The 26,087-nt window shown below is 37.3% G+C and overlaps 2 protein-coding genes across 4 annotated transcripts in view; one reads left to right on the top strand and one right to left on the bottom strand.

Moving 5' to 3' along the window:
* The first annotated feature begins 446 nt into the window (after positions 1 to 446).
* Positions 447 to 2,026, top strand: LOC143879273 (uncharacterized). Its single transcript, XM_077381564.1, has one exon. The coding sequence runs from the start codon at positions 504 to 506 to the stop codon at positions 1,782 to 1,784; it is 1,281 nt and encodes a 426-aa protein (XP_077237679.1). The 5' UTR covers positions 447 to 503; the 3' UTR covers positions 1,785 to 2,026.
* A 7,354-nt stretch (positions 2,027 to 9,380) lies between these two features.
* The window catches only part of PHYLLO (2-oxoglutarate decarboxylase/hydro-lyase/magnesium ion-binding protein), a 34,225-nt gene continuing 17,518 nt past the window's right edge, over positions 9,381 to 26,087 (bottom strand). For 2 of the 3 annotated variants that reach the window (XM_077381565.1, XM_077381566.1), the window contains 14 exons: positions 23,441 to 23,508; positions 20,204 to 20,362; positions 18,821 to 18,946; positions 18,569 to 18,700; positions 18,317 to 18,434; positions 17,295 to 17,450; positions 16,928 to 17,197; positions 16,496 to 16,663; positions 14,990 to 15,133; positions 14,427 to 14,888; positions 11,901 to 12,200; positions 11,653 to 11,810; positions 10,997 to 11,104; positions 9,381 to 9,866 (listed from right to left, as the gene is read on the bottom strand). In XM_077381565.1, the coding sequence (XP_077237680.1) occupies positions 9,608 to 9,866; positions 10,997 to 11,104; positions 11,653 to 11,810; positions 11,901 to 12,200; positions 14,427 to 14,888; positions 14,990 to 15,133; positions 16,496 to 16,663; positions 16,928 to 17,197; positions 17,295 to 17,450; positions 18,317 to 18,434; positions 18,569 to 18,700; positions 18,821 to 18,946; positions 20,204 to 20,362; positions 23,441 to 23,508 (2,628 nt within the window). In that variant the 3' untranslated portion in view covers positions 9,381 to 9,607. Of the gene's footprint in view, positions 9,867 to 10,996; positions 11,105 to 11,652; positions 11,811 to 11,900; positions 12,201 to 14,426; positions 14,889 to 14,989; positions 15,134 to 16,495; positions 16,664 to 16,927; positions 17,198 to 17,294; positions 17,451 to 18,316; positions 18,435 to 18,568; positions 18,701 to 18,820; positions 18,947 to 20,203; positions 20,363 to 23,440; positions 23,509 to 26,087 lie in introns of those variants that run through there. The other variant, XR_013251185.1, reaches the window with a different exon arrangement.

Consider the following 26,087-nt stretch of genomic DNA (forward strand, 5'->3'; position numbering starts at 1 on the left):
ATCCAGTCCCCCACATATTGAAGCGTTAGAATCATCCTATGGAAATGTTTAAGTAATGGCCTAACAAATGAACGGTTTGGATTATCCCCAAGGTTTGATCAGACAACTTCCACGCAAATGAGTCTTCCAATTGCTACCCAAGTAATAAAATCAAGGGGTAAATTTCTATTAAGGCTGTTCACAATGGGTTTCAACGGAACAAAAATTGACTAACCTAGAGGAGTGAGAAAGACACATGGGGAGTCGATTTATCACTCCCTAACAAAAACATAAAATAGGTTATCCAACGTTGTTTTGTACGCTAGAGAACGGCCCCACTTTTTAGCTGTGGCCAGTTGCATCACCCGTATCCATTCCACATGTACGGTTATGATGGGGCCACGTCATATCCAGGAAGAGGGGTAATTTTGTAAATCCGTTTACCCTTTTAACACTGTATATAATAAGAAGTTGAGTTAACCCTAAAATAAACAGAGAGAACCCAATTTCCTTTTTCTCCGTACATGGCGGGGGTTACAGAGGCTCTCTTCTTTCAAGAAGAAGAGATAGAAACCCTAGATCCCGTACCGTACTGGTACACCGATTTCGAATGTGAGATTTACGGATCCGATTCCGATACTTTATATCCTGAATCCGATTCTCTCCACGAACAGATCGGAGACCACTTCGAACTTGACGAAGAATTTGATGTAGAGATCGAAGAAGAAGGGGAAAATTCCCACTCTTCGTCTTACTTCGATGGAGAAGACCAGGTAACCCTCGGTTTAAATTTATTTGGAGTTGAAAGTCACGATTCTGTGACGAATTCATTTCTAGAAACCCTAGATGATTTGAATTTTAGGGCTTTTGAGGATAACGACGGTATGGATTCGAATAGTCTGGAACTAGGGTTAGGGTTAGGGTTAGGGTTTGATGGACAGAATCATGTCTCTCACGATGATATGGATTCGAATAGTCTGGATCTAGGGTTAGGGTTAGGGTTAGATGGACGGAATTCTGTCTCTGAGGATGATGAGGGGATTCATATTATGGGAATCGATTCTGATGTTGAGGGTGAGGGTGATGTTTCTTATATGACTGGGGACGATCCGAGTTTTCCTCTTTGTCGTGATTTTCTCCATTTGGAGGATCATAGGGATTCGAACGAAGAATTTGAGTGGGAACAAGTTGATGAGAGAGTTGATGAGAGACCGGATCTGAACATGGTGATTGATGTTGATGAAGACATATCAGCTCATTCTGAAATGGAATCTGAACTTGAAAGAGGCAATTTTGGATTGGAAGCCATGAGAAATCACGAGTGGCAAGTTCTTTTGGAAGTCAATGAATTGGGAAGGGACCACTCTATAGAATATGCCATTGAATCTTATTTGGAAGATCCAGATGATTACATTTACACAACTGAGTATGAGGTTCTTTTTGATCAATTTGCGGAGAATGATAATTCTCCGAGGGGCAGCCCTCCGGCCGCCAAATCTGTTGTCGATAATCTCCCGTCTGTTGTCCTAACTCAAAATGATGTGGAGAATGACAATGCCCTCTGTGCAGTTTGTAAAGATGAGTTTTGCGTTGGAGAACAAGCAATACGCTTCCCCTGCTTCCATCATTACCATAGAGACTGCATTTTGCCTTGGCTGGCCATTAGGAATACATGCCCTGTTTGTCGGTATGAATTACCTACAGATGATCCTGATTATGAACATCAGAGAACCCAAAGGGTTTCTCGGGGCCTCACGGGGAATTCTCAGATCGGTGACAGCCATGGAATGTTTCTTGAACAGTAGGTTTGTGTGGCGTAGATAATGTTTGGGGATTGTCGGCTCAGGTACAACCATGAAATATTTCTTGAACAGTAGGTTTGTGTGGTGTAGATAATGATTTCATAATGTTTTTCTTTTGGTGCTGTAATGAGATTATGAAATTTTATTTATACTTGTTATATTGCTAGGAATTTTCTCTCAAATCATTTAGACCTCAAAGATGACTGATGCCTACTTTGATTATATAGATGGATGCTTGTGTACCCCATTCTTTCCTAGTAAAATGTAGTTCAGAATGACTCGTGGAGTATTGCTCTATCAAATGAATTCATGTTTGTTTCGCTGATGCCTTCTTTTTTTTTCCACAATTTAGAGGGAAATGATATGATTATGGTTAATTTGGAGGAATATCATCATAAATTGAAGGTACCTCTAAGTAAAAATTGAATAGGGTTGATTCAAGTTATATTTTTTCGTGTGTAAAAAAATGTAGGAAATTTTAGAAATATTTTTCCTTTTCGTCCTGCAATCCAAACAGGCATTGCATATGGTTAATTTACCGGCATCAAGATATACCTTCGAGTGTGGCATGCTCCAACAAGTATTATGAAATCAGGCATGGAATACTAGATTATCCTTTTTTTTGCTTGCTTCTTTGTTATATTTTGTTTATTTCACATCTTTGGGGTACAAGCTACCTGCTTCCCTATTTGTGTAAGTTAGTTAAGTTCTTTTTCTTTTTCTATTTTAAATTCATTTGGGGTTTTTTTTTTTCTCTGATGCCTATATTGTTCCTCCAGTGATTTATAACTTATGCTGAGTTTCATTCAACTACAAAATTAGAAGAGGTTGTGAAATGACTAATTAGTAAGTAGATGCATCAGTATATTGAATTTGAAATCTGCAAGATTTAGTAGTATTGTCTCTAGTTTTTCATATGGTTAAAGTTGTTGAATGGACCTTGGATGTGTGGGCATGCTCCACACAAGTATTATGAAATCGGGAATGGATTTCTAGATTAGATTATCCTTTTCTTTGCTTGCTTCTTTGTTATCTTTTGTTTATTTCACACCCTTTTTGGGTAAGTGCTATCCGCTTCTCTATTTCTCTAAATTAATTCAGTTCTTTTTCTATTTCAAAAACTTATTTCTTTTTTCCTCATTGTCGGGAGTATCCTCATTCATAGGTTTTAGACCCACATGTAAGGATTTGAACACCCTTTCTTTCTTCTTCTTTTTTTGAAAAGTATATGGATTGGAACACCTCAATCAATTATTTGAATTAATGGATGCTCAAATAGTTCATTTGAGTTAATAGAACACCTTTTTTAATGAAATTTCATGCTCCTGCCCTTTAAAAATTAAAAAAAGGCAACCTCTATCCTGGATTGTCATGTTACTTTCCAAAGACATGCAAAGGGTACTCTTAACAAAGCATAAATCTGGAATTCGTTGGTTTAAAGGATTCTACTCTGGGACAGTGGTTGAAAAGGGGTTCTTGAACTGTATGAGGACATATCACGACTTAAATTTTCATGTGTGTGGACTGAGTTATCTTCATCTTTGTTATCGAATGATATGCAGATGTTGAATAATACCATTCTCATCATCATCATCATCATCATTGTGGCATGGGTTTGAAGGAAAGGATGGTGCCACATTTACAACTACTTTCTTTTGTTATCTGTGTAGCCATGAGAGTGGCAGAAGGAAGAAGAAGTCTATCTAAAGAAGAAGATTTGGAGCTCGATAGACAATTCAAGATTCTTAATAAACCATTCAAAAAATAAAATAAAATAAAATAAAGACCATGAATATGCTGAATATGGGCAAATCTTTGGTTGTGTTGACATCAACATGCAACCATATTTCAATCATCCATTGGTGAGAAGTCACAAGATCCTGATGAGTGATGAGTCCGGGTCCTCTTCCAAACGGGATCGTAGATGAAAACACTTCATCATTAGGTATTTCTTTGGAAATTGGTCTCAAGGACAGAGGGTTCCCACTAGGGCTGGACATGGTTCGGTTCTGGGGTAAAACCAGAACCGAACCACCTAATGTCGGTTCTCAATTGCTGGGACCAGAACCGAATTTAATCGGTTCTGTTCTGGGTTTGCAACAATAAAAAAAATGGGTGGTCTTTTAAACCAAGTGAACCTTAAATACAGTCAGACTAAACACTTAGTCCTATTAAAAGAGACCATGTCATTGGCTATAGAATTGTAACAGGTTTGTATTTCTAACCAGTAAAGAGACCAACCATTAACAAATTTGTGGCCTCAATAATGATATCAACACCCCCCCCCTCTTTTTTTGCATTTTACTGATTTTAAATGACACGTAAATACATAATTGTATGGTATTTTTCCGGTTCAATTCGGTTCTCGGTTCCATGTCCCCTAACCCAAAACCGAACCGATCGCCACCGGTTCCCAGATTTGGGAACCAGAATCGAACCGGCTCCACTCAGAACCGAACCGAAGCACTCGGTTCGGTTCGGTTTTACCCGGAACCATGTCCACCCCTAGTTCCCACCAGGAGTTGGTCTCAAGGACGGAGGGTTCCCACCAGGAGCAGTTCCCATTTGAAGGATTTACAAAAAAGATATACTTCAAATACTCATCCACTCTCAACTGCATTGCCTAATTTAACTCATTTTGTGAAACAAGGAACGTGTAGATCAAAATACTATGGTACCAATGTATGAGGCCCAAATGCTTTTGGTAGTCAAATCAGTGGTACTAAAATTTGGCTTCAAGATGGGAAGTTAATTTGATAGCATACAATGACACTCATAAAAGGTCCTCATAAGCCCTTGGAGATTTGATGGATTGTTTGATAAAATATTTGATTAAGGAAATGGGCACTGGTTATGCTACTTTATGTGAAAATTAACCCATTAAGCTTCTAAGTTCTCCATAATTACTCCATAATTACTCTTGAACCCACACGTTTGCACCAATTTAATATTAGAGCATAGGTTTCCATCATAGGTTTCCATCAAACATCTTCAGAGGTTAGTGCATAATGTGCATCTTGTAAAATAATAGAAAATTATATTAATCTTGGATGATTTACATTAAGCACAATGAGTGCTTTCATAGAACACTCAAATGATAAACATAGCAAGAGAATAAGATAATTATGGAAACACACTATCCTAATCTAATTCACTTGCCTAATCTAACCCAACCAACCAATATAGCCTAATCAAATCAAATCTTCTAATCTCATATTTGATCTTGATTTGATTTTATTATCTAATATGCCCCCTCAAACGTATATGAATTGAAAATCGATATACGTTTGATTATAGTAGATATCCCAAAAAAAGAAATAGAAAAATTTGATGCACACTGCCACGGTTGATGTCCGTTTGATGTATGTTGCCGATATTGTTGAAGATGATTGTCGTATGTTGTTGAAAAATGTGCCGCATGAAAGAAGAGCCGCGAAGAGCTTCAATGATCTGGATTTGACTCAAGCCTAAATGAGCGAATCATGTTTAGGCCAATTTTGAATACCAAACCGTCTGGAAATGGGTCACAATGGACCGATGCCGGAATGGGCAAGAAAAGGGTCACTATGGACCAATGCCGGAATGGGCAAGAAATGGTGGGTCACTATGGACCAATGCCAGAATTGGCAAGAAAATGGTCACTATGGACCAATGCCAGAATGGGCAAGATTGCTGGAATGGGCAAGAAATAAGTCACTATGGACCAATGCCGAAATAGGCAAGAAATGGGTCCTTATGGACCAATGCCGGACCATGGACAAATGCCAGAATAGGCAACAAAGAAGAGAAGAAAAGGAGAAGAGATTGGTAGCAATTAATGGCTTGCGGCAGATACGAAACTTTGAAAAAGAAAAATTTTTAGGGGAGTAAAAATGAGTTTCATGCCTATTTACTTCCAAATAAAAGGGAGCATGGATCTTATGAAAGAAATGCCTAGAAATTCATTAAACAGTTTTGATCCAAACCGTTCATTTGTTGGGCCACGACGCAAGTAGGCTATACCCTGTAAATTATCTCCATAAGATGATCCTAACGCTCTAATCTAGAGGTTTCCATAATATGCAGTTGAAGGGTTAGGATCATCCTAATTTTGGTAAATCCGTTCACCCATGAGAAGTTGAGAATCTAAAAACCAAAATCCCTCTCTTTCTTCATGCATGGTGGGTTTTGCAGAGGCCCACCCGATTCAGCACTGGTACAACGATTCCGAATGTGAGATTTACGGATCCGATTCCGATACTTTATATCCTGAATTCGATTCTCTCCTCGAAGACCACATGGAGATCGAAGAAGGGGAAAATTCTCACTCATCCGATTTGGATCCGATTTCTGATTCGGATCCGAGTAACTTCGATCGAGAAGAACAGGTAACTCTCGGTTTAAATTTGTCTGATCATTGCGATGATTTGAATTTTAGGGTTTTGGAGGGGAACGAGGATATGGATTCTAATAGTCTGGAGCTAGGGTTAGGGCTAGGGTTAGGGTTAGGGTTTGACGGACGGAATTCTGAGGAGGATGAGGAGGGAATTCATATTACGGGAATCGATTCTGTTGTTGAGGGGAATGTCGATATGAATTCGAATAGTCTGGAGCTAGGGTTAGGGTTAGGGTTAGGGTTAGGGTTTGATGGACGGAATTCCGAGGAGGATGAAGAGGGAATTCATATTACGGGAATCGATTCTGTTGTTGAGGGGGATGAAGATATGAATTCAAATAGTCTGGAGCTAGGGTTAGGTTTAGGGTTTGATGGACGGAATTCCGAGGAGGATGAGGAGGGAATTCATATTACGGGAATTGATTTTGATATTCAGGGTGATGTGTCTGGTATGACTGGGAACGATCCGAGTCTTCCCACTTGTGGTGATTTTCTCCATTTGGAGGATCATAGGGACTCGAACGGAGAATTCGAGTGGGAACAAGTTGATGAGAGAGTGGATGAGAGACCGGATCTGAATATGGTGATAGATGTTGATGAAGAAATATCAGTTCCTTCTGAAATCCAATCGGAGAGTGAAAGAGGTATTGTTGGATTGGAAGCCATGAGAAATCACGAGTGGCAAGTTCTTTTGGCAGTCGATGAGTTGGAAAGGAACCTCTCTCTAGAACATTTTCTTGAATCTTATTTGGAAGATTCAGGTGATTACATTTACACAACAGAGTATGAGATTCATTTTGATCAATTGGCGGAGAATGATAATTCTCTGAGGAGCAGCCCTCCGGCCGCCAAATCTGTTGTCGACAATCTTCCCTCTGTTGTCCTAACTCAAAATGATGTGGAGAATGACAATGCTCTCTGTGCGATTTGTAAAGATGAGTTTTCCATTGGAGAAGAAGCAAAACGCCTCCCCTGCTCCCATCATTACCATGGAGACTGCATTTTGGGTTGGCTGAACATTAGGAATACTTGCCCTGTTTGTCGGTATGAATTACCTACAGATGATCCCGATTATGAACATTGGAGAACCCAGAGGGCTGCCCGGGGCCTCACGGGGAATTCTCGGATCAGATACAGCCATGGAATGTTTCATGAACAGTAGGTTTGTGTGGCTTAGATAATGATTTTCGTTGTTGATTTCATACTGTTTTTCTTTTGGTGTTGTAATGAGATTATGAAATTATACTGATACTTATTATATTGCTAGGCATCAAAGTCGACTGATGTTTACTTTGACTATATTGATGGATGCTTATGTGCCCTCGTCTTTCCTACTAGTTAAATGTAGTTCAGAATAACCCTTGGAGTATTGCTCTCTGAATTTCTTGCCATTATTCAATCAAGTGAATTCATCTTTGTTTCAAATCCCCATGAAAGCAATAGATATATCTTTAAAAGGTCAAATCAACAGTCAAATCCAACCCCTTTTTTAATTTTTAACACAGAATCCTATTTTCAAAGTGTTTTCCTTTGTTTATTTCACACCCTTGGGTTGAGTTCTACCCAGTTCTATATTTCTGTCAGTTTGTTCAGTTCTTTTTCTTTTTCTTTTTGTTTCTATTTTAAAATTCATTTTGGGTTTGTTTTGCTGATGCCTATATTGTTCCTCTAGTGATTTATAACTGATGCTGAATTTCTTTCAACAACAAAATTAGAGGAAGGTGTTAGATGGTTGCAATTAGAAAGGAGAGGCATCGATATATTGAATTTGAAATCTGCAGAAAGGAGGGGGGTTGGGGTTGAGATTTTTCCAAAAGATATCAGGGCTAGATGGGGTAAGAAGATCATCCAACGATTTATTTTTGTTTGTTTAGCTTTTATCCATAAGTCCCGAGATTTTCTCTCGTAATTAGGTGTTGGGCGCGAAGATGGAGGGGTGGTTTTGGTCCTCAATTTCAGTAAGGGGTTTTTTGTCTGCATATGCTACAAACGTAAAATGAAAGGTTATTTACCATTCAAGACAGAGCTTTCAGCAGCAATGAGGAACGGAGGAGCCACAAAAATCTTACAAAAGATGCAAATCCCTGTTAAGTTTTTTCCATTCTCTCTCTTTTAAGCTTTCTTTATTGGAATTTCTTGTCAAATCTCTGTAGCAAACTTTGTAATATTACAAAGTTTTGTCTAATGGACCGTCAAATGGACGGTTTGGATTATCCTATGGTGTGGTATGGGCGGGGCCTATGTTGTTCAAAGATGGGCCCACCATTCCACCAACGGTTTCTGTTGTGTGTGTGTGGAGAGAGAGAGAGAGAGAGAGAGAGAGAGAGAGAGCGGTCAAATGGTGGGAATATCAGCGCCCCTAAAAAAATTGTGAAAAGATCCCTAAATTCTCCTAAATCCAGATGAGGCTAGGCCAAGGGTAAAGATATGGGACAATTGGAGCTCACTTATTTGGATGATCTAAACCATTCATTTGTTAGTCTTTACATTGGATATGACACATCCCAAAAATCATCTCTATATAGTATGTTATTAACCGTTCAATATGTGGTGGTCTCTATAATGTTATCTAAATCTTCGGAGTTGTCCATTTTACACAGAGTATATCAGAAGTTAAGATAATATTAGAGAAGATTTTTGGGGCATGGCCTATCTACATTGTGGACCAACAATTGAATGGTTCAGATCATCCAAACAGGTAGGCCCACAGCACTTTTCTTTTCCCTGTTGCATCTCCACAAAAAATGTGTGCCCACCATCATAAAAATCTCCATTTTCCACCACAGGTTCATGATCCTAACTGCTGACCTGAAGTGCAATTACAAGTTCGGCCAAATGTCATCAAGAACATTATTAAGACCAGATGATCGATCCTACACCCTTGATCCATTAAGTGCCTCGTTTTGGGTTTGGCCTGGAAAAAGCCATACTGTTGTTTTTTTTCCCTTGGTTTGCAACTGTCAAATATCCAACGGCCAAAATAATAGCCTGATAGGGTTAAAATGATTGAATCTTGGGCTACAGGGAATCAAGGTAGGTGATATGTGCATGATAGATACACATACTTGGCCTATAATGAGCTGAGGTTTACACTCCTTTGCTTGATAGATACAGTATCTCCCATTGGAAATTACAAAAGCCAATGGAAGAATTTAAAAATGATGCATTCATTAAAGTGCAGAGGCCCATTTCAGTCCACCAAGAGAGCACCCGAAACGAATTCATTAAAGTGCAAAGGATGGGGCTTCAACAAAACAAAGGCAGTGGAACATGAAGAAGTGATCCCAAGAGTATTATGCACAGCATATACCATGCAATAAATACATTAATAATACAAATACATTAATAAGTGTACAAGAAAATATAACAAAGAAAGCATAGGCTGCGGCTTAAACCCCTTAGACAACAATGGGTATTCATACTTTGACATCTGTTGGTTGGAAAAAGTGGATCATCTCTTGTCCAATTTGTCCAAGAACTTCCTCACTGCATTGATCACATGGAGGGGGCTCTCTAAATGGAGAGCGTGGCCACAGTCAGGGACCACAAGCATTTCAGGAGTCTTTTCAGTTTGGTCACCACCTTCACTCGCTGAACTAGAGCTGATTTCATGGCACATTTGCTGAGTAATTCCCTTGAACTTTCTATCATTTTCTCCAACAATAAAGAGAAGAGGCATCTTGCAAAGTTTCAAATCCTCCCACAAGGACCTAGCATCACAAAGAGAGAATCTCATGGTGATTCACTTCAAAGCTTCTACAAGAATCTTTATTATTTTGTATAGTGCAGAGACTCAGACTTGAAAGTTTCAGTGGTTATGAGAGCCGAGTCAAACTTGAAACGTCGATTCCGCCTACTAATTGAGACGACCCGAGTCTTTCAATTATGAGTAAGCTTCACTCACAAACCCTTGGACCAGGCAAAACCAGCCAAGTCATTGAGTTTATTGTGTTTAATAATATTTGGGGAGAAAACAGCCAACTAACCATATTCTAATTGGTCTAGAGATGGGTCGATAGGAGAACTTCTATAGAAATAGAATCAAAATGAGCCACTGTTTCGATCCAAAGAAACAATCGGAGAAAAGTCATGGTTTGGTAAAAAAACATTAAAACAATGTCACTTTTCAATGTATGAATGAGCAACACCGATATTTCAAGCACTGAAGACTGATTAGAGAAACAGAATCGATATTGCAAAGTATGAGTAATTAAATCAATATTGTAAAGTTTGAGTAGCGTCCTATAAATACTGATGTATCCCTGAAATTGGAAATGGCAAAAAATAATCTCCAAAATAAAAAGACATGACTTCTCTAAAGTGCAACTTGTAAACCAGAGTTGGCTTTTATGACATCAAAGGCCACTACTATCGATGTGGTTGGGAAAATAATGATCATTTCTGGCATGCAAAGCATAGGAGTTAAACTGAAAATGTAGCTGTAAATAAAGCATTACACATGTAGGAAATCACAAGAAAAGTTTGGTAGTGAAAAAACAACAACTACTTCAAAAAAAAATTCGTATTTTATTGCATGTAGGGAGCATTTATGAGGAACCTGCACAACCTTAATTCTTTTTTCAGAAAATCTGACAACAGGCTTTCTAAAAAAATGATGATATATGAATTTGCAACATACTACCTGGTAGAAACTGAGAATATTTTTATTTTATTGCATGTAGTGAGTATTAATGAGAAACCAGCACAACCTTAATTCTTTTCTCCGAAAATCTGACACCATGCTTTCTAAAAAATTGGTCTTATATGATTTGCAAACATAAAATTAAATTGTCATTAGATTCTACAAGAAACCGAGTCTTAAGGGTGCAGATAAGCTTACGGCTGCCTCCCGAGGCTTAAATCTGACAGCGACTTTGCAAGAGCATTCACATCATCATGATTTGCACGACTGTCAATCATCTGCTCAAAGTGTGGATGTCTGCGCAAACTGTTACACGCACCAAAACAGTTACAAATAATTATAAACTAATTATTTATCCAACTGAAGATAAAAACACAAATTTGTACTCTTGAGCTGCTTGCTTGCTTTACTTTTTCTTTTTTTCATTCTTGTGTGGGTGGGTGTGGGTAGTGTTGGGGGGTTGGAGGTAACAGTGAAGATTTTTGGATGGTGATTTGTTATAAGTTATAACCATATTATTATGTAAAAAAATTAAAAACTGAGAATTGATTAAAAAAATTGGATAATCCACAAATCTTTCCTTTTGAGGTTTACACAATCCAACACTCGATACTTGTGCCGGATTCCGACACTTGTACTCGTACTGATGCAACATATTATATGCATAAGGTGTCTGTTTGAGTTCTGTTATTTGTTTCCAAAAGTATTATAACCAAAGAAAGGTAAAAAAAAAGGTTTCATATGGTTGAGTCAATATGTGTATCCAAGGGAAAGTGCTCTGGTTTCATAGGTGGAAGTATGGCAAATATAAATAGTACAACTACAAATATGAAGTATAAGCAAGGGTTAATCACCTCTTCCACAGTTCTCCTTCATACCATGTCTTCAAAAAGCACGGCAAGCCATGAGCAATGAGATACTGTGCCCGTGCATCATCTTGAGCAGTGCGAATTCTTCGTGCAGCTACATCCCTTAATCCTGGACTTCCTGATATTATAACAGATCCATCGATCTTTATGACCAGTTAGTTTTGTTAGCTACTTCTCAATTCAGAAAATCAAGCTTAGTGAATAAAAAAACTTCAGAAATACATTCAAAGTACCTTCTTGTTGCATCTTAGGGCCATGTATAATGCTATCCGTGCTCCCATTGAATATCCAACAAGGACAATCTTTCCCGGGGTAATATCACTAATCACCTTATTCAATAAATCTGTGATTACTTCGATTGAGATGTTACGTTCTTGTTTTGCCCCCGCATCAGCATGCCTGTGTATTTGCGATCTTCCGTGGCCTGGAAGATCAATAGAAATGCATCTTGTAGTGGCTGAAAGGGCCTTCATTATGGGAACCCAGTCTTCCCCAGTTCCAAGAAAGCCATGTAGAAAGACAATGACCTTGTTCTGCATCAGTTCAATCATGGAGCAATAAAAAGAAAATAAAAGAAATAAAATCACAAAAGCATAATTTAGGTTCCATGGAAGCAAGTGATCTGATTTGTCAGCACATTTTTACATAATGACATGAGGAACTAGCTATTGGTGAGAGCAACTATCACAACCTTGGCGGGTTGCTGGATATGACTACATATTTACACGTACATTAGTGGGTTGTTGGCTAGTACACCAGTCTACACTTATATACCAGCAACAGAATCACCAATGACTGTTACGACACAATTCAAATAGTGGTCGTAACTTTTAAAGCATGGATATGTTCATAATCATTCCAGGTGTGAAATCAAGCCATCAGGAATGTATGTGGGAATTACCCTACGACGACATGGCTCATTTAACACAGTTGTGAAAACACTTATAAAGTACTCTGCAGCAAAGTCCTTTACTGAAACAGATGAAGCATTCAACATTTATAAACTTAGAAAACTCATTTAATCCAGCTTGGTGCTTAGAGTCTTTGATGATAGGGCATCAGTCACATTGATATGAAGCATCCAACATTAATAAACTTGAAACTCATTTAATCCAGCTTGGTGCTAAGAGTCTTTGATGATAGGGCAGCAGCCACATTGATATGATAGCACACCTTCAACACTAGCAGCAATAGGACCCCAGCCTGAGTCATCACTTTTACACCCCATAAAAGTGAGAGGAATACTAGTATCATGTTTTGGTTTACATTTATGTGTGTCAAAGAATACCATCCTAGTCATCCATAGTGATGGGTTGAAGCTTCCACATCTTAAAGAGCTCCTATTTTTTAAAAAAAAATAAAGAAAGAAGCAAACTCATCACTTCGAGACGTATGAGACTGAATGAACCAGGTAACCACTGATTAAATTTCTTCCTATCTCTTAGGACTGGAAAATGGTCTATGGTACAGTGCCCTACCTGATATGTCTATATCCTGTGCAAGATAGTTGATGCAGTAAGTTTTTATTTGATTTTGAACATCCACAGAACGGTAAAAATCATCAACAAGACAGCTAGTTAAAAGGAGATGTCTTTCAATATAAAGGGGTATTTCTGTGCTTTTCTTTACGTTAAAGGTCATGCGATTTTTTAATTAAGCATGTGACTTTATTAAGGGCACTTAAGCCAATCCTAGACATTTTGTTTTAAGTTAAAACGGCAGCTATTAGATTAAAATGCAGGAGGGCTGAGATCTATTTCGTTGTGCAACCCTAATGCTCCCTAATTACTTTTGTCGAGTCCGGTATGGAGGTCATATCTTATGAATTTTGAAGTAAAAGCTTGCTCTGCGGCTTGCTCTCTGACTTTCCTTTCTTAAATATTGTTTTAATATCATATCTGATTGCATAAATAGTTACATATAAGGTTTCATGTTTCAGTTTAGGTATGCATTTTGATCGTGATCGAAATGGAAACATGTCAATTTTGGATGAAAATTTCAATGAAAATCCTGTAAAATTATGAAAAGTATGGAAACATATGCAAACGATGGACATTTAAGATGAAACTTCATAATGGACTAGAAGTAGTACAAATACACATTACAAAACCATCACATAACAAAAAAATCACAATGTTTTAACAACATTAATCACACATTATCTGATAATTCAATACATACCACATTTCACATATAATTCACACAAAAATCTATATATAATATATAATCACATTTCACATGCAATTCATATAAATATAATTATGTAACACATACTGATACAATACACCATTAATACGCTGACAGTTTTGGTTTTGCTATTTGTTTCAGTTTCAGAATGTGTTTCATGGGAATGGAAAAAGAAACATTTCAGTCATTTCAAGTCGGTTTCAGTGGAAATTTAAAGCTATGGTTAAATACATGTCGGGAAGATTTCCAGACAGAATGAACTCGGAACTATCCATGCATGTTATAATTATGTAGTAGTTCCGGACGAGACTTAAATCTAGTATTTCAAACAAAAATTAATTTCCAATCCAAAAATATGTCCCACATCAACCAAGCAGAACCAGCCTTTCCATCTCAGCCAAAGCAATACAAAAGGCCCCTCACAATCGACTGTTAGAAAAGCAAAAATTACCAAACAAGCTGCATAACGAGGCATAATTTTATACTTCCTCAAACAACATTTACTATTCAAAAAGCATCCTGATCTTTATGGAACAGGTTTCTTTTATATGAGCATGGGTCAGGATACTTACATTTATGTTAATTCCAACATCATGAACTTTGAAGGAACATGATAAGTCCTCACAATCAACTGCCAATAGGTATGTCCGAACTTGTTCTTCACGGTAACTTCTCTGCACAGCTTCGGGGTTGATTTGGAAATTGCGGAGGAGTGTAGCTGCATCTTCTACAGATGCGTCTACTGTGTCACCATGTGGATGTAAGCAAATCTTGAGCGGTTCAGTGGTTATATCACCCCTAAGCCATCGATAAGTCCCAAGGCCATGAGTTATAGTTGGACTCAATTCTTTATTCTTCATTCTGCAAATTTCTATGTTCTGCTGCTCAAGATAGTATGCAAACTGAACATATGCAGACAAACTTAGGCTACTCTCAAATGCACTACTGATGACAGCCATCTTGTCATGTTGTTGGGCCCACCTAGCAATCAGGGCTGCATTTTCAAATCCCCCAACTACACTTGGTTTGATAACCTAACAGGACCATAAACGCAAAAACCAGGTCATGTGCATAAAGTTAATATAGTGAAATCCAACAATCCTTATCACTTCAAAAATATATATTTTTTACTTACGATAGCAACTATTCCAGGGTGTAAGAATTCACCAAGCTTGGTAAAAGGATCTCCTTGAAGATTGTCAATGGTTTCATCTAATGCTACAGGCAAACCAGTCTCTTCACAGAACTTGATGATATCATCTTCAAAATGCACTGGTTCCTAAAACAGTGGAAAGATGAAGAAAAGCAACAACAGCTTACTAGGTTGAGTTCAACATGGCATCTATAAATATTAACATGAATTACATTACTCAGTACTTATTGAAGAAGTAGAAATGAAGAAGTTCAATGCTGTTTGCAATCATAACATTGCTCAAGTTGTTACGGTTGTGGAGATCAAGGATAGTGCAGACTTTGAGAGGATCCATCACAGACAGAATCTTTTTTTTTCTTTCTAAAACCCGAGAAAAATGTATAGAGATGACTTAACAAAGCCTGACAAGATACCATTTTTTTTTTAAAAAAAAAAGCCTGACTAGATGCTGGGAGCATAAAATGTTTGAAATATCAATAACTGCCAAGTTTTTCCGGGGAGAGCGGGCATTGGTGGATTATTACACAATCACTTGGAGACTACACTCATGTCCTTCTCCGGTCCAGCTGGGATTTGCGACGCGAACGAAGCAGAGGTATCGGCCCTCCTATTCGGTCTTCAATGGTATGTGAAGCACCAAACTAATCCCGTGATTGTTGAAGGTGATTCCTCCAATAATTCTGGCAATTTGCGATCAAAATTGACGAGATCAGGGACTTGGTTACTCTGATCTGTCCTAAATTACAACACCGGCACCGATCGGCTAACGAGATGGCGGACAAACTTGCGCGGGAAGGAGTGGACCGGGAGTCTGTCATTGTTTCAGTTCAAGGCCCCCTTGATCTGTAATGGGATCTCATGTAAGGTCTGATATATTTGGGGGACGTCTTGTCCCCATGTACTGATTGCCATTATTGGCTTTATTAATATATTGTCATCTTCTTCAAAAAAATAACTGCCAAGTTTCTGTGTAAGGTGAGCTAAAGATATCCCTGAAAATACGTTTTTTTCTCCTGACCTCCTATGGTTTCACTTTCTGCTTTGACTTCAATATGGTTAATTTCCTAGTTAATTATAAGCTAAGTATGCTTCTGTACGTGGGATCCACTTAGACGACAATGAGATTGGTAAAGAATGATAACTTCCAAGTCTTAAAGACATGAGCTCCAGAAACTTACTATTTGAATAATCATGCAAGGCCTAAAATTATAATGTGATCTGCTTTACCTACCAAACATTTATTATTTGAATAATCCATGCAAGGCCAAAAATTATACTGTGAAATATTGCTTTACCTACACCATTGATGCAAAATCACCTTTTATTGTGTAAACATTAATTTATGATTCCCATGCTGATGGAACAAAAGAGAGATGAAATCCAGAATAAAGCAGATCTCTGCTTGTAACAGTGACAGGTTTTTTTTTGGATAACCGTGGTACCGTATGACAAATAGTAATTCATACTACAATAAATAATGGCAAATACCTCAATATACTCCAGGTCAAAACCTTTTACATAAGATCCAAATTGAACTGCTTCTTTGTATGTCCAATTTCGATTAGCGTCAACACGAAGTTTGATCTGGTATCCAACCTTCTGTCTAATTTCTTGGACAACAGCTGCGTCTTCAACAGGGTTTGCTCGACGTGCAACCTGTAACGGAAAGTTACGCAATGGATCATTCATCTTGAATGTTTTTTGGTATTGACTGTAAAAGAATGATGACCCTGTTGAAGATAGATCAATCTTGAAAATATACAAAAGAAATGAAAGAAAACAATATTGGTTTAGGACGCCAAGTTACATTTTTATTTTTGAAAGCAAAACATACACTGCAATTGTTTATTGTGGAACCTTATTGAGAGTCATAGGTTCATGCATATCTCAAAATGTAACTTGGGTAATGTATATGTGTACCTTCAGCTTCACTGTGGTGAACCCTTCGTCGACTAGTTGAGCAACAACATGTGCAACCTCCTTTGGAGTACCATTAGAATCTATAAGGGCACAGATCTTTACTCTTGGAGAACTTTGAAGTATATTATCTGCTTTAACTAACTGGGTCTCAAGTGACAAACTTCCACAGCCAAGAATTACATCTGCCAGACTAGAACCTTGTCTTGCAGCTAAAGCATTAAGGATAGCCATCTCTAGACCACACCTCACACTTGGGAAGATGGAAGATGGCTGGAAAACAGGGCAAACAATTAGCTGTTTAAAATCAAGGGCCACACAATATGTGTGTTACATCTTTCAACTTCTGAATATGGGTAGGTGCACCTACCAGGACTCCTATGCTTCTCCATATCCAAGAAGAAAAGAAGCCTTTGAGCAACGGTAGAAAATAACATATCTCAGCTCCTTGTATCATATGAATGAGAAATCTTAGTTGCTGTTCAACATCTAGCAAGTCTTCTTTGTGGATTTCGATAGGGGCAACCTGATAAAAAGTTTAGATTACAGAAATCTAAATTATCCAAATATATACATTGAAATGCTAAATCATAATCACTAAAAATGTTGGATAACTTCTGGTTCATTTTATTCACTGGACTTGAAAAGCACAGCTTTTGGAGAGCCATACTTTATTTTGACTTCCTCAAGTCAAAAAATTGGAGAGAGAGAGAGATGGGAAACATGGGCAAAATCTAGAAAGATATGATAAATGATATTACATTATCTAGTAAAATATCAGATAATAACTAATTATAGTTATAGCGTATGATGCAGATCTATAATTTAAAATAAAGAGGTGTATCGAAATAACAAAGGGGTAAAAATATCAGTTCCCTACCAATATGGCAAAATCTTGAAAGATATGATAAAAGATATTACATTATCTAGTAAAATATCAGATAATAACTAATTATAGTTGTACTTGTAGTGTATGATGCAGCTCTATAATTTAAAATAAAGAGGTGTATCAAAATCAACACAGGGGGTCCCCAAAAAAAATAGATCAATAAAAAACCAAAGATATTTTCTGAAAGAATGCTAAATCAGAGGTATTCAATAAGAGAAAGGAGATGAGCATTCTTAACCTAAATGAAAGTAATATCATATTAGGATTGATAGTGAAACATCTTCCTGGCATCACATGATGACACACACTGGCACAATTGGCACTGAATAATGGGACCACTCTCGATACCAACCATGCCAAGATGAGAAACTCAGATGGAAATGTGCAAATTCTTTCTTTCATTGATTGTTCTAAACATGGGAGTAATGACTTAGTAACAATCAATAAAAGTCATAATGATTTCTAACCTATCAAAAAAAATAGAAGTCATAATCATTACTAACCTCACCAAATCCTAGACTTCCATCTTCAAGGAATAAAGTTAAGATGAACCCTTCTCTGTAAAAACTTTTGCATTCTTTATTGACTGGAGCTGAAGTAAGCGGGGCGCAAAGCTGAATCCTGTAGTCAAATCAGAACATTGCATCCAGTAATTTCTTTCTTTTTCTGATTAATAAACCTGATGATATAAATTTTTAATTTGTTGAGGAGATTTATTCCATTTCTAACTTATTCATGATTTTTAAGAAACTTGCCTGTACAACGAATACTCCATTCTATGGATCTTGCAGAGAAAGACACCACTGGAGACATGATCTGGAATTGCAAATCTTGAAAGGGTGCTGAAAGCATGATCTGCTGCTTTACAAGCAGATTTTTTTAAAATGCTGTAAAAAAGCATACAAAGTGTTAAATAGATAATAAATTACATAATTGAAAATAGATTTTCTAAGAAATAAATTACATAATTGGAAATAGATATTAAAGTCATATGAAAGAAAAAAAACCTATGGAAAGTGGCATTATCCTCAATGCAACTTTCAACTTCAATCACGCAGTCAGCCTGAGCCTGTTGAGATATCCATAAAGCATGTTGAAGTTCTGTTTTTGTCCTCACATGTAAATGCTCCACTCTGCCCATTCAATGTGCATGATTTTAAACTGAAAATGGTAAGAATAGATCTGATTGTGTGCTTGAGGTAAATTGTAAAACAGAACTTTCACAGAATTAATTTCACGGATTCCATGATTATTCCATACAAGCATATTTCAAAAATTTATGAGACATAATAAGAAAAAGAAAATCTGGAGAAAGGATTAGGACAAAATAATCATCAGCTCACTTTTCTGGTAATAATTTTTTTGTTAGAGCTCATCATATAGATCAACTGTTTATGTGCCTTACTGGAATAATGTCAATTTCTTTTTCTGTTAAGGCATATTCTGTCTAAGGTAATCTATGTTTAAAAACTCAGACAAGAACTCACAGAAGGCAAAACTAGATTGCTTTGGGCCACTCAATGATTAAGCTGTTGATCTTTTGATGGGCTTGGGCAAGTCAAATGAAGTATTTACAAGCTTGGGTGAGTCAGTATTTCGGTATTTCTCCAGTGAGTTTTGAAATGTTGGATTTGATTATGAAGTACTTATTTCATTAAAAAATAGCACCACTATCCACCGTGGCCCCCTCCCCTGTCCCTCCATCCCACATACACAATAACACAGAGAGAGACACCCACACACAAACAATTCACTGATCTCCGTTGCTTAATCTTCGTGGGTGAGCTGGGTTGGATCCATCACCTCAAATATCTTAAGTCTTTATGTCCAACCACATTCATTTAACCAATTCTAAACTTTGACTACTCTCAGCACTTCTACTGGGTGGGGTCCCCAGGAGCAAACCCAGTGACAAATAGGCTTGGCTAACTATGAAGTTAGTTGCCTTGAGATGCATACACTGAAATAAATACGCTGACCATCTACTGGCAATCTACAAGGAAGTCAAAAATTAGTCAAGTTATCCTTTAAATTTCAATTCAATTTTGCGAAGCAGCAGACTCATCATGTGGTTATCATGCACATGTTAACATGATGAGAAACATAGTCATCAGCATTCACACACAAGCATATATATATATTGTATTGTATTGTATTCAAGTGTCACTACATACAAAATTTTCATTCCCTTCCGTATCAAGCGCCCCATACAAAATTTTCATTACCTTTCCATATCAAGCGCCCTATTCAATGTAACACATTATACATAAAATGTTTTAGTGGAAGCCCCATCAAAAGAAGTTAATCAGAGGGAAAAAAAGAAACTGAAACAAAGATAGTTAAGATTAAATAATTTTAAACACAGATGCATATATTGTTTGATCCATTACCTATGTGCCTCACAGAGCTTGCTAATCGAGATAGTATGGGATGTGTAGAAGTACTTCTCTAATACCTTCAATTGAGTTCTATCTGCAATTGGAAGAAGACTGAAAATTGCACCACCATGGTTGTTTATCACAAGTATTGTCATAGGTTTTCTCCATGTCCTTCAAACAACAAATACATTTGACAAAGCAAGTATTTAGAAATTTTAGTAGTCATTACCATACTCAGATGAAATGAGAGTAAATTTTACCATCACAATAACTCCAACAATATTTAAGAAAATGGGAAAAAATGAAGGTGTTAAATTTGTCATACATCTATAGATATCATGGGCGTCTACATATTACACATATCAACATATAATTGAAGTTCAAAGAAGATCATTGTGTTGTTCTGTACAGCCTCTATTAAATAAGAGAATTTTAGGAATGAGAAGATGCAGATCTGCCATGTCTTGAAATAAGGAAGCCATGAAATGATTGTCATGATGCAAAAAGAATATAGCAAAATGCGGGCTAGCAAATAAGGTCTTTTATTGAATAAGCACGAGGGCATATACGGAGAAGACTTTTCTACATGGTAAAAAAACAAATCAAGACGAAAATTTGATGAATGCTTTTGTTTAACATGATGCAAAGGAATGAAAAAAATGCACAAGACGAAGGAAAATTTAAAAGTAAAGAGCAGAAGAAAAGTACCCCAAAACCTATATGTGGGTACGTTATTTATATGCCTTCCATGGACCATCGTTCGGGAGTAATGCAATATCACTGTCGCATGGTTTAATTTAGGAGGAACTCTAGTTCTGTGATCCATTATTACTTAGGGAAACTCAAGTGTATGCAATATGAACTAAGACCGGATTTAAGTCAAGCACATACTCTAGAGTCTAGACACACTACCACTGAGCTATATGCCCCAATAAGGTTAGGTAATTTTGGAATAGACCTCACATCCAAGGGTGTAAGCTGTTATAAAAGTCTTGAGGTGACAACTATAAAGACAAATGTCTTTTATTATCTTTAAATCTTTCAATCTCTATAGTAGTTGAGTATTAGTGGTGGGTAGAAAACTCATAAGGAAAAACTGCCTATGATCAGTCGGATTTGGGATGAAATTTGATTTATTGTGGTTGGAGAAGAAATTGGTGAGTTTCATCCCGCAATACCTTGCAATTGCTTAAGAATTAACGTTTAGCGAATAAATGTGACTATACCTGAGACAGGATTTTTGCAAGCTATTACGTACACCTTAGCTATCAAAATCTTTTTCCCATGGGTAAGGAAGCTCCTATTTTTCTTTATCAGAAAGTTGCAGCCATGTAAAATTTAGGCAAATTTCCTATTAGAAAAAGGAGAAATGGCTACTACGCTAAATCAGGAGCCACTAGCCATCATGGAGATGGTCCCAAGACCCCAAGACCCTCGAAAATTGGTGGTTTGTACCCACTGTAGGCAAATGTATGAGGGAGACCTTAATATTGCTGGAAACTTCCATCTTTAGGGTAATATTATTTATTTTCAATAGACTGGCAAAGGTAGATCTGCTCAGGCCCAGCTTCTAAATCTTCAAGGTGCAAGATTTCAGATCAGGTAGGGCGGATATCTGTTATGGTGGAGAAGTTCGATGGTGGAGAAGTTCTCGTTTTTCACAAAGAGCTCAGAGAATTGCATCAAAACATAGGCAGAAGTAAAGGAGACCTCTCGTTCAGTTCCTGATACTGTGACGTATAAAAAATCTCCATCTCTAGGAAGTCCAAGATATCTTTCTAGAATAATAGCTAGTTTCTCCTGCCAGGCAAGGATACTAAAACCAGCCTTGAGGGGTTGTTTCTGACTTCAATGGCAATGGCTTGTTGCCTTTTGAAGGTCCTTGTGGTGAGGATTATGCAATTGATGCTGTAGTTAGAGTTGTGTTGCTCGGTTTCAAATTTTTGGCAGCTCTTGGATAATCCAGAGTTTACCTTGAAGGCAATTCTCTCATCAAATATTAGGTGGCTTAAGAGGGAGTCAAAGCCTCCTAGGCAGCTCATTGACCTCTTCAGAGAGATGATAGGTCTATTGTCGGGTTTGTGGGAACTCAAGTTGTTGTGCATTCACCATGAGGAAACACTGATGTCTTTCTGCCACCCTACGGCGCTTCATGTACCACGTATCATCTCAGGTCAATCGTGGCGGTGATCTTTGGCTGCCAGAATCTGGCAGGTTACCATACCAAAATGTGTCAACAGAACTATATTCAAACCATACATTTAAGTCCAGGCTCATGAGCCTAATCTAATTTTATTTCCTAGCCCATGAGCCTGGGTAAATAGGCAGATCATATGTCTTTCACCATTGCCCCTGAGGATTGGAAGAAATTCATCACTGGCGATAAATTGGTTGAATTAAGAATCCACTCTATAGTAGATATCCTTAGCCAAATCGAAAGAATTGGTCACATTCTAGCTTGGTTCGATGTTACATGTATATTTCACCTCCATAAGGCAATTCCAATGCTGGTTGTTTTGCAAATAATGGAATTACATGTACTGACTTAGTGTCTTACTATTCCATGCCATTTGACCTCTAGACCTTATAAACTTATATATATATATATATATATATATATATATATATATATAACTTTTCTACTGTTTACAAGAAAGTTCTGTTCCAACACTTACAAACAAACATTGCATTCACATCTCTAAAAGAAATCAGGGGTTGTTAAATGCCTTTAGATTCGCTCATAGGCTTCATTGCATACAAAATATTTCTTACCCACTTGAGATTCTGGAAAAATGGAAGTTAGAAGCATCAATGGGATGAGTAATATACCCTACATATCATAATCACTGTTCTGGATTTTGGGGTTTTGATGATATTTTTTTCAGTATACTGTCGCAATCACGAAGGTTGCAAAAACACCATGACAGATCATGTTAAAGTCATAAACTAAAATGAAAATTTACAATTCAGTAAACTACTGCTTACAATATTAGATTTTTTTTATTTTAAATAACACAAGGGATGCTTAGTCTAAACTATAAACATTCATTTACAAATTATACAGCTTTCCAAGAATTGTTTGATGGGCAAACTTCAAAACAATGGGTGACTGGTGGGAAGGTTGTTAAACTACGGCCTTCACAGTTCCACGAGATGCTATGTTCTATGGATCATGACAAATTACTAACTCCAAGATAATTATCAGTAGTTATGAAGCATCCTCTACTTACATAAACATGATCATCATACCTTTGGTTTAGAATTGCCAGTCCATTTGTATCATGAAGGAAGGATATATCACCAATCACACAGAGAACCTGATAAACAAAAAAGAGAGACTACATGATAAGAGGTGTCATTAAATCTACCCACGTAACATTCCAACACTAAGAGAGTTTTAAGACCAATATTATGCGTCCTATAGGCAGTATAAAAGATATATGCCCTTGCATAGTTTCAATAAATGGAACATAACTCTATGATCACACCTCAAGTTCAAGAATAAATGGACAAAACATAAAAAGACTTAAATTTTAAACCTGTTACTTTTTTTTCTTCAGTGATAGACAAAAAAATATATATCAAGGACGATGTAGAAAGTAGAAAATTGAGAAATCTCTAACCTCACAAAATAGGATCAAATGTGATGAGCAACAAATGACAAGAAGAGATGCAAGAAAAACAATCGCCCAAAGCAAGAATGCAATATTTACATGGTTCGGCAGTGTGCCTACATCCACAGGAGAAGAGTTTCACTATTTTGGTTTAGGGTTACAAAATTCTACTTTCTTCTCGGCCAAGAAAACTCACATAAGCTCGAAACAATTATTACATGGCTTATATATTAATTGCCACTACATTGGCTCAACCTGCAGGTGTGTCATGCACATTAGTCCATCAGGGTAATCAATCGTTACAAGAATACAAAACAACTGCACAACAGAGGAGATACAACCACAAAAAATGGGACGATTTGTCCCAAGAAACAAAACACAAAATGGAATACTGCTACCAAGCAAATGAAAATATATTCCAAATGACTATTGAATTCTAACTATGAAAGATTTTTAGTCTATCATGTGTAGCATTTTCATCAAGTGAGTTTTGGGGGGTTGTGGCAGTAGGGGTGAAGTCCACATTCTAAGGTGGTACTGTAACCTAAATTGTAAGTTCACTCTGGTTCAACTTCTCTAGCCATCGCATTTTCATCTTATTGTACTATTTGGGACATGCATGAATACCATCATTAGTTATCCACTAATATCCAATACGTCTAGAATAAAGTTTGCTAGTTTCCACAGTCCCTGGGACAATCTCAAAGCCATTTTCTTTTTTGAATGGTAATGAATTGTATTAAAATGAGAAAGGGGAGAATCGATGGTCATGACTCATGACAGAGAAAATACAAACACAGATACAAAAAATATCAAGCAGCCCTCATGGAAGGAGGAAATCAAAAAACTCCAAAGCAACCCAATCTACTCCATCTCTAGCAAGCCTATCGGCCTCTCCATTTGCTGATCTTTTAACGAGAAGAAAAGAAATTGACGATCTACCAATCCGATCCGCAGTCTCATCTATCCAATGGACAAACCTACAAGGAGGCCGAGAAGAGCCTTTTAGCCAATGGATTACATTAAGGGAGTCGCCTTCCACCACAACCTTATCAAGGTTATGCGATTCCAGTTTCCTTATTCCTTGTAACACCGCTCGCATCTCCGATTCATTCGAGTCCACAAAACCTATGGGCCCAGTGAAGGCCCAAATAGTCGATCCACTATCGTCTCTAAGGAGGCCCCCTATGCCGGACGGTCCTGGGTTCCCTAAACTAGGCCCATCAAAGTTAAGTTTCACTAGGCTGGACTCAGCACCACTCCTCAGAGATAACTAATCTTTGCTCACCTCCCCAACAAATCTCCCTCCACCCATGCCACAAGTCGTATGGGGAGACAAATTAAACAGGGCAAGATTTCTATAGACAAACTCAAAGCCATAAGATTAGATTTTTTAAATCCCCTATACATACAACACCAAAGGCATAGATTGCTAAGAAGTTATCAAAGTTCCTTCAATATAGGCCCAAAGAACGCTATAACAATTACCAAAATCATTCCTAAAAACCTCCCAAATAATGGTCATGGTTCTAAATTTCGAAAATGGATTCAGAAAACACCAAATTTCACCCAAAATTTCAGGATTTTGTTAATGTTTTGGTCAAAATATGCGAAACATGCAACTTTTCCAATACAAAAAATTATGTCGAAAAACATTTCGACAGAAACCCTAACAAAAATCAACTCCACTGGCAGAAAAGAGAACAATGAAATTCCTAGAAGATATTTCTAAAAAAACAACAAAAAAGAAATAGAAAAACCAATGGTGAAGAATCTTACCTGGATTTCGGCCGTGATTTCATACCAAAATGTTTGCGTGATTTTACAAGATTTCGGCCAAAATTTCATACCGAAACTGAAATGTTTACGATTCGCTAATGACCGAAACCGAAATTTAAAACCTCGATACCGGATATACTTGTATTATCACGTTAGCTCACATCAAAATTAAGTTTGAGGATATCGAGGGATGGGGATTCCATTTTAGTTCAAGCCTCACTATTGGAGCACTACTCGAGTACAACATCCGCAAATTTCCGAGTATCGCTCCGATTGGTATAACCCAGAATTCTTTAACTTGAATAGGGAATAATGGAAATTTTCATTTCCATTATGATTAACCAATTGGTTTCCTCTCATCATCAAGATTTTCTTATTTCTCTGCATCCTAATATCCCAAATCATTGCATAGGAAAGACTCAATTAATATTGACCTGGTAGGAAAGACTCAATTAATACTAACGCATGGAATGGTTGTAAACAAAATTACATGCTCTACTTTG

The sequence above is a fragment of the Tasmannia lanceolata genome, unplaced genomic scaffold (genome assembly GCF_043159265.1).
Source record: "Tasmannia lanceolata isolate RefF3 unplaced genomic scaffold, GAP_Taslan_0.1 ptg000006l, whole genome shotgun sequence".
Taxonomy (NCBI): domain Eukaryota; kingdom Viridiplantae; phylum Streptophyta; class Magnoliopsida; order Canellales; family Winteraceae; genus Tasmannia; species Tasmannia lanceolata.